Source organism: Ricinus communis, chromosome 4 (assembly GCF_019578655.1).
Source record: "Ricinus communis isolate WT05 ecotype wild-type chromosome 4, ASM1957865v1, whole genome shotgun sequence".
Classification (NCBI taxonomy): domain Eukaryota; kingdom Viridiplantae; phylum Streptophyta; class Magnoliopsida; order Malpighiales; family Euphorbiaceae; genus Ricinus; species Ricinus communis.
The window spans coordinates 21,377,277-21,392,104 of record NC_063259.1 but is presented as its reverse complement, the minus strand read 5'-3'; the positions used below and the strand labels follow the sequence as shown (position 1 = coordinate 21,392,104).

At 35.3% G+C, this 14,828-nt stretch overlaps 2 protein-coding genes across 7 annotated transcripts in view; both read left to right on the top strand.

Moving 5' to 3' along the window:
- Nucleotides 1–423: 423 nt before the first annotated feature.
- LOC8265516 (LRR receptor-like serine/threonine-protein kinase GHR1) lies at nt 424–5,899 on the top strand. 3 transcript variants are annotated; one of them, XM_025158091.2, is made up of 4 exons: nt 424–708; nt 982–2,778; nt 2,931–4,478; nt 5,110–5,899. In XM_025158091.2, exons 2-4 carry the CDS (start codon nt 1,728–1,730, stop codon nt 5,691–5,693), a joined length of 3,183 nt encoding a protein of 1,060 aa, XP_025013859.2. In that variant the 5' UTR covers nt 424–708; nt 982–1,727; the 3' UTR covers nt 5,694–5,899. The 3 variants fall into 3 exon arrangements, with proteins under 3 accessions (XP_025013859.2, XP_048229234.1, XP_002523183.2); XM_048373277.1 differs by having other exon boundaries at nt 424–765; XM_002523137.4 differs by having other exon boundaries at nt 424–2,778.
- A 1,255-nt stretch (nt 5,900–7,154) lies between these two features.
- Nucleotides 7,155–14,828, top strand: part of LOC8265515 (probable 3-hydroxyisobutyrate dehydrogenase, mitochondrial) — an 11,965-nt gene continuing 4,291 nt past the window's right edge. Inside the window, exons 1-7 of one of the 4 annotated variants that reach the window (XM_048373063.1) lie at nt 7,155–7,587; nt 8,608–8,696; nt 8,937–9,051; nt 10,238–10,388; nt 12,327–12,409; nt 13,204–13,299; nt 14,512–14,654. In XM_048373063.1, coding sequence (XP_048229020.1) covers nt 7,294–7,587; nt 8,608–8,696; nt 8,937–9,051; nt 10,238–10,388; nt 12,327–12,409; nt 13,204–13,299; nt 14,512–14,654 — 971 coding nt within the window. In that variant the 5' untranslated portion in view covers nt 7,155–7,293. The remainder of the gene's footprint in view (nt 7,588–8,607; nt 8,697–8,936; nt 9,052–10,237; nt 10,389–12,326; nt 12,410–13,203; nt 13,300–14,511; nt 14,655–14,828) is intronic. The other 3 variants (XM_015721772.3, XM_002523136.4, XM_048373064.1) reach the window with 3 other exon arrangements.

Below are 14,828 nucleotides of genomic sequence, written 5' to 3'. Positions count from 1 at the left end.
TTGTTATTAGATGGGTACCAATACACATTTGCTACCTTAGATGGGACAGATGATACACCAATGCCCATGTGTCATAATCCTATTGGTGGTCCTACACTCCTTCAAATGGGTCCCACTAGTGGGTCCCCACTCACACACCCTAGCCTACCAGAATAACACTTTCACCGGCTTCACCTCTCCTCTCCTTCTTCTCTTGACCACTTGGGGTTGGTATTGGAAATTGTAATAAAGTGAAGAATTGAGAGATGATGGTGTATGGAACCCACAAAAAAAAGGAAAACCCTAGTCAAAAGGGCAGTGAGTGGGACCCTTTTCCTACATGGCACTAACCTCAAAAAGTGTGTTTAGTTGGAGACTGGGGTACTTCCAAAAACCAAAAATTTAAAATTTTTAAAAATAGAAATTTTAAACTAGATTTGATAAATCATTTGACGTCCACCATGTCAAGGATCAGATTCTATTGTCTTCTTGGCGGGTAAATCCCTAATTTATGCTCCAAAAAAACTCCTACACTTACCCCTCAAAATTACTCACATTTTCCCGCTATCTTTTTCACTTTCTGACACCAAAAAGGCAAAAAAAAAACATGAAAAACAAAACATTAAAAAGGAAAAAAGATTGCACCTTTATATAATCCTTTTTAATTACCCAATACTTTCAAAGTTAAAAGTGACCCCTCACATGTCCTTGTGACACATACAGAGAGAGGTAAAGACAAACACATTCCTGCAAAGGGTTTTTGTTCTTTTTTTCATTAAACAAAAGGTAGGGTTTTTGTTTTTGGACTGCTTTTAGAAACTGTTTAAGCAAAGCTATATCAGACAGTTATTTAAGGGAGGTTTTGATAATGTATAGCCAAAAAAATTCTGGGTCCCTGTCTAATTTATTACAATGTGGTTGTTCATTTCAATGCTGCTGACCCATTTATAATATTATAATTTTTTTGCTCTTCTTATTAATGGGTTTGTTCTTGTACTACAGTACTTTGCTTCTGTTTACTGTTTTAGCTTGAGGGGAGCTAAAAACTGAAGAACCCATCTCTGTTTCTACATAAAGTTTCAGTCTTTGTAGAGTGGGAGATTCTACTGTGCCTACATTGTAAATGAAAGTCGAGATCTTTGTGATAAAAATGTTGCATTTTTATCTTTTGTTAGATCTCTTTATATGGGGACCAGTTTGTGTTTCAGCTATTTAATGGTTTGGCTCATTTTGCGTGGTTGAAATAAATTTCTTTTCTTGAAGCAGTATCTTTCTCAAATTTTGAAGCAGAAATCAGTCTCTTGAAGCTGTGGTTTCCTAAAGTCTGGTCAAGTATCAGGTAACAAGTGCTGGGTTGGTGAACGCATTTTGAGATTCGTAGTACAAAGTTTAATTGTTTTTTCTAGTTACTGTCTCAAGGAGTATTGTTCTTTGTATAGAGGAAAAAGCTTGTTGGGTCTCTCTCATTTTTACCCGATACATGGTAGCCACTTGGTTGAATTGTTGATTCACATAGCTCGATTGTTGAAAGTTGAAAGCTTTACTTCTGTTAAACATATCAACTAGTCTTTAATTCTTAAGGGCTTGTTTTTCTTAGTGTTGAAGAGGCCATTTTGGTTCTATATCTTGGTATAAGCTGTATATGGTCTGAAATTCATTTGGATTTTAGGTGAAGATAGAAATCCCTCTTATATTTCTCGATATTGGGGCTGCATCTTATTTTGGTGGAGCTATTGATAGGTTGAAATATGAAGCTCTTTAGGCTTCTAGTTTTATCCCTATATTTCCTTTCTGCTATGGGGCAACTGCCTTCACAAGACATTTTAGCATTGCTTGAATTCAAGAAGGGTATCAAGCATGATCCTACTGGTTATGTTCTGCAATCATGGAATAAGGAGTCTATTGATTTTGATGGCTGCCCTTCTTCATGGAATGGTATAGTATGCAATGGTGGTAATGTTGCTGCTGTTGTTCTTGATCACTTGGGTCTGTCGGCTGATGCTGATTTGAGTATATTTGCAAACCTCACTAAGCTTGTCAGACTCTCTATGCACAACAACTTTATAACTGGCAAGCTTCCTGACAATATAGCCAATTTCAGAAGCCTTGAGTTCCTGGATGTGTCTAACAATCTCTTTTCATCGGCTTTACCAATAGGGTTTGGTAAATTAGGGAGCTTAAAGAATCTCTCATTGGCTGGTAATAATTTTTCTGGTTCAATACCGGACTCCATTTCGGGGCTTGTATCAGTCCAGTCTTTGGACTTGAGTCGCAACTCCTTTTCTGGATTGCTGCCAGCTTCATTGACTAGGCTTAATAACCTGGTATATTTAAATCTATCTTCTAATGGGTTCACTAAGAGAATCCCAAAGGGTTTGGAGTCCATTTCAGGTCTACAGGTGCTTGACTTGCATGGAAATATGTTTGATGGCCCTCTAGATGGGGAGTTCTTTCTGCTTGCAAATGTCAGTTATGTTGACTTGAGTTTGAACCTGCTGGCGGGCTCTAGTCCAGAGAAATTACTGCCAGGTATTTCTGAGAGTATTAAGCACTTGAATCTTAGCCACAACCAGCTCACTGGATCATTGGTAAGCGAGCTGCGTTTATTTGCAAGCCTGAAGGTTTTAGACTTGAGCTACAATCAGCTGTCCGGAGACTTGCCTGGATTTGATTTTGCTTATGAGCTTCAGGTCCTTAGGCTCAGCAACAACAGGTTCTCCGGGTTTGTTCCTAATGATCTATTGAAAGGGGATTCATTACTTTTAACTGAGCTGGATTTGAGTGCCAACAATCTCTCAGGTATCCCAAAATTTCTATTTTAGCTTCTTTAACTTAGCTTGCTCTTTTTCTTTTTTTTTTTTTTTTTTTTGAATTAAATGTAATTGTGGTATGGCAAATTCCCCTGCGGTACAGTTTACTTTGTCTCTAAAAATGTAGTTTCAATCTTGCAGGACCAGTAAGTATGATAATGTCTACGACTCTGCGTGTACTTGATCTCTCATCAAATGGGCTCACAGGTGAACTTCCTATAGTGACAGGAAGCTGTGCCGTGCTTGATCTATCAAACAACGAATTTGAAGGAAATTTAACTAGAATAGCAAAGTGGGGAAACCTTGAATATCTTGACCTCAGCCAGAATCGTCTGAAAGGATCATTTCCTGAAGTGCTTCCACAATTTTTACGTTTAAATTATCTCAACCTCTCCCATAACTCTTTCAGTAGCTCTCTCCCAAAAGCTTTTGCTCAGTATCCAAAGCTTCAAGTCCTAGATATGAGTTCCAACCAGTTGGATGGGCCTCTTTTGACTGATTTCCTGACCTTGCCTACTTTGCAAGAACTCCACCTTGAAAATAATTTACTCAATGGTGCTATTGAATTCTCTCCCCCTTCTAATAATGAATCTAATCTTCTAGTAATTGATCTTTCTCATAACCAACTTGATGGGTATTTTCCCGATCGATTTGGTTCACTGACTGGACTTCAAGTACTCAGTCTTGCAGGGAATAATTTATCTGGTTCTCTGCCATCCTCCATGTCAGGCATGACCTCATTAATCGCCTTAGATTTATCTCAAAATCATTTCACAGGTCCTGTACCAAACAACTTGACTAACACCCTTGGAAGCTTTAATGTCACTAATAATGATCTATCGGGGTTTGTCCCAGAAAATCTGATGAAGTTCCCTGATTCCTCTTTCCATCCTGGAAATTCCAGATTACATCTTCCAAGCGGTCCTCCTGGATCAGGCAATTTTCCAGCTGAAAATTCTAGGAGGAAACCAATCAACACTATTGTCAAGGTGGTTGTGATAGTCTCATGCGTAATTGCAGTTATCCTTCTTATCATGTTTGCTATCTTTATTCATTACATCCGTATATCAAGGAGATCTCCACCAGACCATGTCACAAGTAAAGGTATCCGTAGGCACACTGCCACCAACCCCTCGGGAGTTAGTGGAACAGAAAGCGGGGGTGCCTTGGTTGTCTCAGCAGAGGATCTTGTGACATCACGGAAAGGATCATCATCCGAGATTATAAGTCCTGATGAAAAAATGGCTGCTGTAACTGGCTTCTCACCATCAAAACGCAGCCATTTGTCTTGGTCACCAGAATCTGGCGATTCATTTCCTGCTGAAACACTTGCAAGACTAGATGTAAGGTCACCGGAAAGGTTGGTTGGTGAGCTTTATTTTCTTGATGACACAATCACATTGACACCCGAGGAGCTGTCAAGGGCACCAGCTGAAGTCTTGGGGCGGAGTAGTCATGGGACTTCATACAGGGCAACACTAGATAATGGAATGTTCTTGACCGTGAAGTGGCTGAGAGAAGGGGTGGCAAAACAGAAGAAGGAATTTGCTAAGGAGGCTAAAAAGTTTGCAAACATCAGACATCCAAATGTGGTGGGTTTGAGAGGATACTACTGGGGGCCCACACAGCATGAGAAGCTCATTCTGTCAGATTATATCTCACCTGGGAGTCTTGCAAGTTTTCTTTATGGTAAGATCTTGACTTTGTAGCTACTTATCATATTAAAACGATTGAGAACTCGTGCTCATTTTCTAGCTAGTGTCCTCAAAATGAGTTACATGCTGCAGTGGGAGAAAAAAGTGGGCTAGGTTTCCCTGAATTATTCTAGATGTCAAATGAAAGTTGTGCCAAAAATGATCTGGGAGCATTCTCCCTTTTAAGCCCTACGCATCTTTAAGTCTGTCACTACATTTAGGGAAACTTAGCATGCCTGTTTCCCAAATAAGCTTCTTGGAAAACTGTTGTTGGATATAATTGAAAGAATTTGATATTATCATACTCTTCTATTTATCTTTGCTGGACCCATCTAAATGTGGTCTAACCATTCTCATGGAATAAATAAAAGAAATACTGCTATTTATCTTAACCTACATTTACCTGAGTTGCTTGTGCACAAGAGTAATGTCTACACCAATGAGCTTTGGCAAGGTGATACTAGTCCTTTCTAGAGCTGTGAGTTTATGGTTTGGAAGCCAGTGACAGTAAAAATAACCAAAATATATAAATGATAATGTTTGCTAATCATTTGTTGCTACGAACTGGCTCTTTGATACTGGTGTATGTTGATTGACTAGCATTTCTTAAAAACCTAAATTTTCAGATCGACCGGGAAGAAAAGGTCCTCCATTAACCTGGGCACAGAGGCTCAAAATAGCAGTTGATGTTGCACGTGGCCTGAATTATCTCCATTTTGATCGTGCCGTTCCACACGGGAACCTTAAAGCAACAAATATACTGCTAGATGGGCCTGATCTCAATGCGCGGGTTGCTGACTACTGCCTCCATCGACTAATGACTCAAGCAGGCACCATTGAGCAAATACTTGATGCTGGGGTCTTAGGTTATCGTGCACCAGAGTTGGCTGCTACCAAGAAACCACTTCCCTCTTTTAAGTCGGATGTTTATGCCTTTGGGGTAATACTACTGGAGCTTTTAACTGGCAGGTGTGCTGGTGATGTCATTTCTGGGGAAGCAGGAGGAGTTGACTTGACAGATTGGGTTCAGTTAAGGGTGACGGAGGGTCGAGGCTCGGATTGCTTTGATCCTGCACTGCTACCAGATATAGGGATTCCAGCAGTTGAAAAAGGAACCAAAGAGGTCCTTGGATTAGCTCTAAGATGCATAAGATCTGTTTCTGAGAGGCCTGGTATCAAGACCATATATGAAGATCTTTCATCCATTTAGTTTGTTGCAGAATCCAACTTGGTTGAACTTGAAGCTTTTTCTTTTTTTGTTCTTTTGGGGTTTAATATCTCATTGGCCTCCCTTTTTGAATCTTTGATTTTCAGCACTTTAGGGTTGTTAATTAATTGTATCGATCATTGCTGTAAAGAAGAAAACAAAGCATATTTTGAGTGGATAGAAGATTCAGATGATAGCTATTTCCATGATGTTGTGCGAAGGCAAGAGCTTTATTTTTTGGCTTCAATTGTTAGCTGAGCTACTGTACTGATTAATTATTTTGCTTAATTTCATTAAGAAGCAAAGATGCTAATGTGTCCACTGTTGGGTAGTAACTGTAGAAGAGGTTGTGTATGCTCATGCACTTACCGAGTCTGCCATTATCATTCCTTTTACTGGTTTTAGTGCTCTACCAAGTGGGCAAAACAGAAACAGGTAATGAGCTTTTAGAGATAGGGTGATCATTCACATAATATAAATACTATCATCTGATTCCAATTCTCTATGATCATTAGCAACTCACTGAGCCAACTGTAGCTACTACCCCTAAAATTATACCTTAAAAAGGGTTTTCTCCTATTTAAAATATTGAATGAGGTAAAACCATTGGTAAGTACTGTAAAGCTGGGGTTAGTTAAGGTTTGATCTTATTATGACCCTAATTAAAGGTGGCAATTGTATCACCTTCTAATGATATATCTGCAATAACACCCTACTATTTGGATGCCTGTGGCAAAGCCATTTTATGGCCACCATTGAGTTAATATTGAAATTCAGTTATGCCCTTTACTAAATTACAATGGCCTCTCTTAGAATTGCTCTTTCTGATGCATGTTATCTTTTTTACTATTGATTTATATTTATGATTGGTTGAAATCTATAAAAATTATAAAATTTATTTGTAGATTTAAATTTTATACACTTTAATTGAAGTAAAAATTAGTTTAAAATTATACATAACTAAATTTGTATAAAAATGATCAATAACTAAATTAAATTTTAAAAAAATATGTAAAATTTTTAAATGTATTTCATATTAGTAAGTCAATATATTCTATAACAATAATTTTTTTAATTTTATCATATTTTCATTTTAATTTTTTTTTATATATCTTTTTTTTAAATAAAATAAATTTCTTAATAGATTTCAACTAAATATATATATTAATAATATCATTTTTCTTTTTATTTTCTTGTCTGTCTCAAAATTTCAATATGGTTAGTACTTTAGCAAATAAATCATATTATTTTTGAGAGCGGCAAATAAATTTTTAATCCTATTTATATAAACTTCTAAATTCAAGCATATAAATAAATTATAATTTAACTATATTTTGAATACCTAACTGATAATTTACCAAATTAACAATTTATATTCGTATAAAACTAAGATTGACTTGAATGATTATATATTACAAACTTAAATATTTATCATATAAATAGAACATGTAGATTCAATCATAGGATTCAATTGTATATTCCTATTCCTTGTCTATTTGGATTATAGATTCTAATTTCCAATTAGTGTTAGTGATCTTACTCTCTTGCTTTTTTCTAAATAAAAAGCTCCCTCATAAAAAGATCGATAGAAGTGATCAACTGTATGTATATTATATATTATTTATGGGAAGAGATTGGTAGATGCGAAGAAGAAAAGTGCATGCAAGTCCATCACATAATAAATCCCGGAATACAAAATCTTTTACTGACCAAAAAAATAATACAAAATCTTTTAATCTTTTCTTCTCAATTTATTTTCATCTTGTCAGAGTTATCCATGGCGATGTACTGCAGAGTAAGATCACTACTTTCTTCTGTCAGAACCAATTCTTCATTCTCTATATCTGTTCCAATGCACAGCTTCTCTACATCGCCAGCTTCTTCTTCCCAGTTTGAGGTAACCCTTTAGGAATTTAATCTTCTTTTCAATTTTTTGATGTCTTTTCTGTGTACCCGTTTGTTGAAATTAGTGGTCTATCATGATATAGTTCCATTTCCTGAGTAGCAGTTCTTGAACTTGCAAAAAACTCACTGACTGTCACTAAATGGGTTCATGGGAAATGATCAAGTAGTCAACAAAATAACGAAGAAACAAAATTTCTTCTTTGTTATCATATAAAATTTAAACATAATGGATATTACAATTAAGGAACTTACTTATCAGTTATCAATTTTTGTCAACTTCAAGACTCCAGTTGATTTGATTTGATTTGAATATTTATATCCATTGGTTGCTGAACTGATGAGCTAAGAACGAAAGTCAACCGCTTTAATATGAGTTCCGAATTGTCACATGGGTTATACTTGTGCATTGTTCTGTTTTTAAAGACGAGGCCATCATTCATATTGCCCTAGGAAAAATGTTAAAACAACTAGATTATTGTGTTTGCAGAGCTAAACTTTGAGGTTGCCTAATGCCTATGATCAAATTTTAACTTATCATTTCTAACAAAATTGTGTTTTAATCATGTAGGACCATTTATGTTTAAATTGCAATGTGTGAATTTTGTAACCAGTGCTTTTCGAGAATGGTCTTATGTGTATTCTATTGGATGCATCAGATATATCTGCAATTCCAATATTCTTAGCAGTAATTGAGTTTGAGAATGGGTTTAACAGATTCATTCGCAGCGTCCTAATTCTGTATGGCCATTGACAATTTGCTGATATTATTTAGGTTCAGTTGTCGAAATTTATAACGGTGTGTGCTTCTCTTTATAGTTATCTATGTTGTAAATGGAACATAATTAAGCTCTTTAAATCTCATACACTAGGTTTGGGAAGAATGATGGGCTACTTAGTCTATTTGTATGGAAATGATAATATATATATTTTCTTTTCACGCCATGGTGCTTTTTTATACTTTTCTTGCAAATTCCTCATACTGTCACTCTTAAATATGATTGAGGTATTACAGAATGTTGGATTCATAGGACTGGGAAATATGGGATCAAGAATGGCGCAAAATTTAATTAAGGCTGGATACAAAGTGGCTGTTCATGACATGTATGGTATAGGCCTTTTTTCTGCTGATTTGTTACCATGGCTTCCTTAGATTTATTTGAGTTGCAACAAAGTTCTATATATACTTGGTTGAGTTAATAATCTTCTGGAAAGTATATTTGTAATTAGAGGTGTAAACTCTTCTAACAGCATTATGATTTTAGTTGTGTGGCTTAATTTGTAGTTTCAGAAGTTTTCTCATCTGTACTTGAAATCAAATGGGAAAACATGGTCTTAATGCAGAAATTGTAACGTTATCAAGATGTTCACTGACATGGGAGTTTCAACAAAAGAAACACCATTAGAAGTTGCAGAAGCAAGCAATATTGTAATTACAATGCTGCCGTCAACTTCTCATGTGAGTATTATTGTGATCTGATTTGTCCGTTTCTGTTAATATTCAGGATCTATGCTGTTTGTTGTTTGGTTGCCTCCTGTGGTCTTCAGTATTTTATTTATTAAGGTCTTCACCATGTTATTTCTGGGATCAGTACAAAATACCCCGCATATTAACACATAATCTAAATGAATAAGGTTTTGCGATATACAGGTATATGTAACTAATTTTCTTCTTTCATCTTCTTCGTAAAAAATCAAAAATAAAAATTCAAAAGAGGAGGAAAGAAATTCTTCTGTTCCACCATAGGGTATTAAAGTTCTAGGTGGGTTGGGTGTGATGCAAGGAGGTTTTAGGTTCTTAGTGATCATATATTTCCATATTTCTACCATCAGAATGTGTGAAACTGCAGCATACAACAAATGTTGTCTTAACTTTTTCTTTAAATTTTTTTGGGCTTCTGAAGGACGTGATGCTCGTTCTCTGTATGTTCAAGTTTTGTTCCTCTATTATTAGGAGTGAAAAGTCCAAGAATTTTAATTGCATATTTACAGAGTTGCTGTATTACTATTACATTAAATCCTTCAGCATTCCTAAATTGCAAAAAAAAGAAGAAAAAAAAAGAAGAAGAGAGAGAAACTTTAAATACAATTTAAAATATTCTCATCATCAACATGTTATTTCGAAAATTATAGGTTTTCGAGATGGGAAAATTCTTGCCTATTCCAGATGGATGAATGACATATGTAGGTTGGTTATAATATTCGAGACATGTGTCATTCTTCCATTGTTAAACTGTAATACACTTAGGGTAATTATCACCTATCTAACATTTGGGTGCAATACAGTCGGAGTAGGCAAGTCATTCTCTTCTGAGATGATTATATTGAACCACAGACCAAATTTCATTTAAGAACTGCTAATTACATGGGTATCAAATATTACATGGGCATAAATGTCGAAAGTAAATAAATCTCCATGTTCAACTCATAAGTATAGTTGCTATTATCCTTGTATTTAATTATGGATTTACATCTACATTTATGTATACTAGTACTATTGGGCTTCTAAATGGTCAGGTTCTCCAAAAATATGCTGATGGTTTGAACTCGTCATAAGCATTTTGGGAAAATTCTCACTTCAAGATCTCTATTTTTATTGATTCTACCTTGTTGAAAGTGTGAACATACCAATTTAAACTATGCAGGTGTTGGATGTCTACAATGGACCAAATGGTTTGCTTCAAGGTGGAACTTTCCTAAGACCACAGTTATTCATTAATTCATCTACCATTGATCCTGAAACATCAAGAAAGCTTTCTGCAGCTGTATCTAACTTTGTTGTAAAAGAAAAGACAGGTATTCTTTATTAAATGTACTAATCAGTATGTTTCTGAATCAAATTTCCAACTGCAAATTAATTCCCAAATTTTTGTGATTATTGAGGGAAACTTTCATTACAATTGGCATCTGATTTATGTTTGAGTAGCATTGACTACTTCTGTAGGTTTGTTTACAGTCACATGCCCTGTCTCTCTCTCTCACATCCAGAATTTCCAGCATTCAGAGGCATATATAAGTTAAATACCTGTTTTCAGGGTTCCAATGACAAATAGCCAGGATTTAGTTCTTAATGAAATTTAATACGGAGGAGTGCTTATGGAATATTTTTAGGAATAAGGTTCAAATAGGTCCTAAACTTTGCGGGGAGGGCCAAATAGGCCCTTTTGACCTTTTTGGGCCATTTTAACCAAAAATTTTGATTTTTTAGCTCAATTCACCTTTAGATGAGAGAGTGAGAACCACTCTCCTTTAAGAAAAAAAAAAAAGAAGCTAAAGTAAAATAAAAAATAGTAAATGTTTATTAAGGATTCATAACTTTTTTAGTGTTATTATTAATAGCTAATTACCTGTTTGTTAAATTTAATTTTAAAAATTGATTTTCACTATTTTTTAATTGAATTCACTCTCTTAATATAGAGAGTGTAATTCACTCTCCTAAAAAAAGGGTTAAATTGAACTAAAAAGGGTAAGTTTTGGGTTAAATGGCCCAAAAAGGTCAAAAGGGCCTATTTGGCCCCGCCCTCAAAGTCTAGGGGCCTATTTGAACCTTATTCCATATTCTTATGATGTAATTTTGCTAATATTTCAAGTTCATGTCAAATCAAGTTATAATCTCTTGACTAGGTATGTGAAAAGTAGTTTCTAGTTAGATTGCTTACGGAATAATTAACACTATAATGCATGTAAGAATAATTCTTATTTCCATTCCATGATGATAGAAGGCAAAATTTAATAGATGCTACTTAGAATCAACCAAAGAACAGATTATTGCAACCCATGTTTCCTTCTGATGAGGATACTTTTGATAGAAGAAAGAATATGATGCTAATCTTTTGCAAGAGAGACATTACTCGTCAAAAATTTCCTTGGACTTTAGCCACAACATTAGTTTTTAGTCTGTGATGGTGAGAGTTCTGATGAGCCTATTGAATGCTACAATTATGTTTAAATTACTTAATATGTACAAATTAGAGATATAGTGAAGCAAAAGGGGTCCTAGCTGAATTTCCTACTTTAATATATCTGAAATTTGGCCTTGAAATTGAAGATGCCAAGAATTTGATAGAGAATAGTGTCTTTCATGCTTATCTGATGGGAATTGTAGGTTTCATCAATTAACTCCCCAATAGCAAAAATACTATGATAAGTTGAATTAGAAGAAAACTAGAAATTACCAATTTAATCCACAAATTCGGGTTGAAGTTCTTAGGCTTTCCAAATGTCCCTAATTAAACCCAATATGGCTTGTTGAAACTTCTTGGATTTGGACCTTGTGATTGGGCCTTCTTGTACTATTAATGGATCTTGGATCTCTTTAAGCTTTGAACTTGGATTCACATCATTATCCCAACTTAAGAATCACATTACCCTGTTTCTTTTGCCAGTAGAATCAGTGGTAGTTTTTGAACATGTGAGAAATGAGGTTTTTGTGAACAATGGGATAATCAAGATGAGCTCATGGAGGGATGGGGGGAAGGAGAGAGGGAAGGGGAGGGAAGCCCTTATCTCATTGTGATGAATTGTTTGAACTGGAGGATCAGTAATTACTATTTACAATGATCTCTTTTGCTTTTCTCCTTCTTTGAATTGGTGGACAGTGGGACAGGAAAGGGATCTTATGTATAAGTTACCTTCGATATATTTTGGACTTAATGGTGGTCTTTCTTAAACATTTGATAATATGTTCCTTTCACGCCTTCTTATTCTTAAACATTGGACGGTATTTTTATGTAGGTAATTGGGAGAAACCTCTCATGTTAGATGCTCCTGTTTCTGGAGGTGTTCTTGCTGCAGAAGCCGGTACTCTTACTTTTATGGTATGACTTCACCTTTTATGTCCATCCAAAGTCTATATACTTATGAATATATCCTCTGGGATGAGCATCATGCTGATTCAGTATGTGGGTGCACATTAATTATTTGCAAGATGTTGCAAGTAGAGCATTGACATTTGGATGTAGGCTGTAGAGTCAAGTCTAGCGAGGAGTTTTTTCTTCTCGGTAATCTTTGAGTTTATCAGCAGAGATGGCAAACCATCTATGCGCCCAAATGTTTAACTTCCATGTTGTTAGTAGTGGGTCATTCAAATTTTTATAATCCATATTCGTTTAGTGTACTCTCTAAATCTTCCCTTCCAAGTTGGTAACGAGAAAGCAATAAGCTGAAACAGTTTCGCCTGTTCTATTGAGCTAACTATGACCTTCTGTTGAAGGCAAAGATAAAAGAATATTGGACTCATAAGTAGACAAAAGGGCTAAGATGTGATGAGAATGATCAGTATGGAAGTTGCACAAAATTATTCAACTTATATACAACTCAGCAAAAGATAGCCCAAAACAGGGTGGAGAAATGCGAAGGAGGTTTATAGTTGACTCCAACTTTGAGATTAAGGTCTAGTTCAATTCATTATATTTTCCCATTTGTTACTTAATCTTTGAAGACAGTAAATTCCTTTGCACCAGGAGATGTTTCATCTTTTTGACAATGGAGTTTATAACTGAGGAACATTTGTGGGGACCATAATGATAATGAATGGATAGAATGTTGGTTGGGGAACACTAAAGTTCTCTTGTAATATTCTATTGATGAAAATATTTGATATTTAATCCAGGTTGGTGGCTCTAAGGATGCTTATCTGGCTGCGAAACCCTTGTTTCTATCGATGGGCAAAAGCACTATCTATTGTGGTGGAGCAGGAACTGGTTCAGTAAGTTTCTCATCAACGAAAGTTAATCCCCTTAGGTCTTAATTCTACTTTTTGGTTTATCTTTATTTTTAAATTTAGAGCATGAATCACTAATCGGAAAATGAGACTAATGCATTCGCAGTGTGCCTTTGAAACTTTTCCTTTTTGTTGCTGATTTTAACTTTTTATGCTCCAGTGCTTAGATTGATTGATGGAGAAGAATGCTTTCACTTATTGCCAAGGATTGGATTTTGTTCTGATTTATTAACAGTTGAAATTATTAACATATTAATTAGAGTCCATGAAGCTAAATTATATTGACTATGGTAGGCCACACTTAATGGACTTATAGTAGGATTTGACCGTATGTTTTCATCTGTCATTGCAGTTGTGAAAGTTGTGGTGTTTAGGATTAGAATATATATCCTGGTGCAGTAGAAAAGTTCAAAGTTATCCATAGTTCAAGTCAGGTGTTTATTAATAAATAAAAACATGAAGCATATTGGTGGTGAAAACTTACAGAGGGCTAATAGCTAACATACTGGTGTCAGAGATACAAAGGTAAAGATAGAAAGTTCTCTGCACTATGTTTATGAACAGTCTTACAACCTCTTTATACACTGAATTCCTATTCTAAAGAGGAAACCGTAAATATACAAACTATAGTAGCTATAAAATAGGCAGTGACACTGCCGTAAAATCGGTAGTAAAACAGCTGTAAAATAAACAAATAACATGAGTATAGCTGGCAACACATACTAAGTGCAAATATCTGTAATTATTCTGTTGGTGTTTATTGTTAAAGGAAGACAGTAAAAAGTATTGGCGGTGTAATCCTACAGAAAGCTAATAGTTAACATGCTAAGTTCCAACAGGTGTAATAGTTCCGACTACTACATGGAAGTTTATTCCTTAATTTTTTCTCCTATATGTTTGATAGAGTTCAGATTTTTTATTATGGAACAAAATGGATGTTAGCCAGTAAAAAGCAAACCATTGTCGCATACTTTCAGAAGTATTTTGTAGATTCCTTCTTTGTTAAGAAGGCATAGAGTTGCATCTTACTCATCTAATAGTCCATGCGCTAAAAAAGAAATCATTCTAGCATAAAGATGGAGAATTTTCTTTAGGCAGCAAAAATTTTCTTTAGCATAAAAGAGAATTTTCTTTAGCCCCACCAGTCAGGTTTCATTCTTAAGCATCTGATATCTTCATTGTTTTCTTGTTATTTAGGCAGCAAAAATTTGCAATAATTTGGCAATGGCCGTGAGCATGCTTGGGGTATCAGAAGCCCTCGCCCTTGGTCAATCACTTGGAATTGATGCGGACACTCTAACAAAGGTTTTTAACTCCTCAAGTGCTCGATGTTGGAGCAGGTATATTTACTTTCCGACTGTTCCGTCTATTCTAACATGTTATTGCTTTCTTTCTTTCAAGTGATTCCAGAAAGATGCCAACCTCTTGAACCAGCCACAATTCTTAGGTTGACTTAACTTTTTGTTGCAGGACCATCACATGAGATCATGATATTTAAATTTTGGTTTGTATCA

Coding starts and splice junctions, on each gene's coding strand:
- LOC8265516 (XM_025158091.2), top strand. CDS start 1,728: ATGAAGCTCTTTAGGCTTCTAGTTTTATCCCTATATTTCCTTTCTGCT. Junction 2,779..2,930: donor GAGTGCCAACAATCTCTCAG/GTATCCCAAAAT, acceptor TCAATCTTGCAG/GACCAGTAAGTATGATAATG. Junction 4,479..5,109: donor TCTTGCAAGTTTTCTTTATG/GTAAGATCTTGA, acceptor CTAAATTTTCAG/ATCGACCGGGAAGAAAAGGT.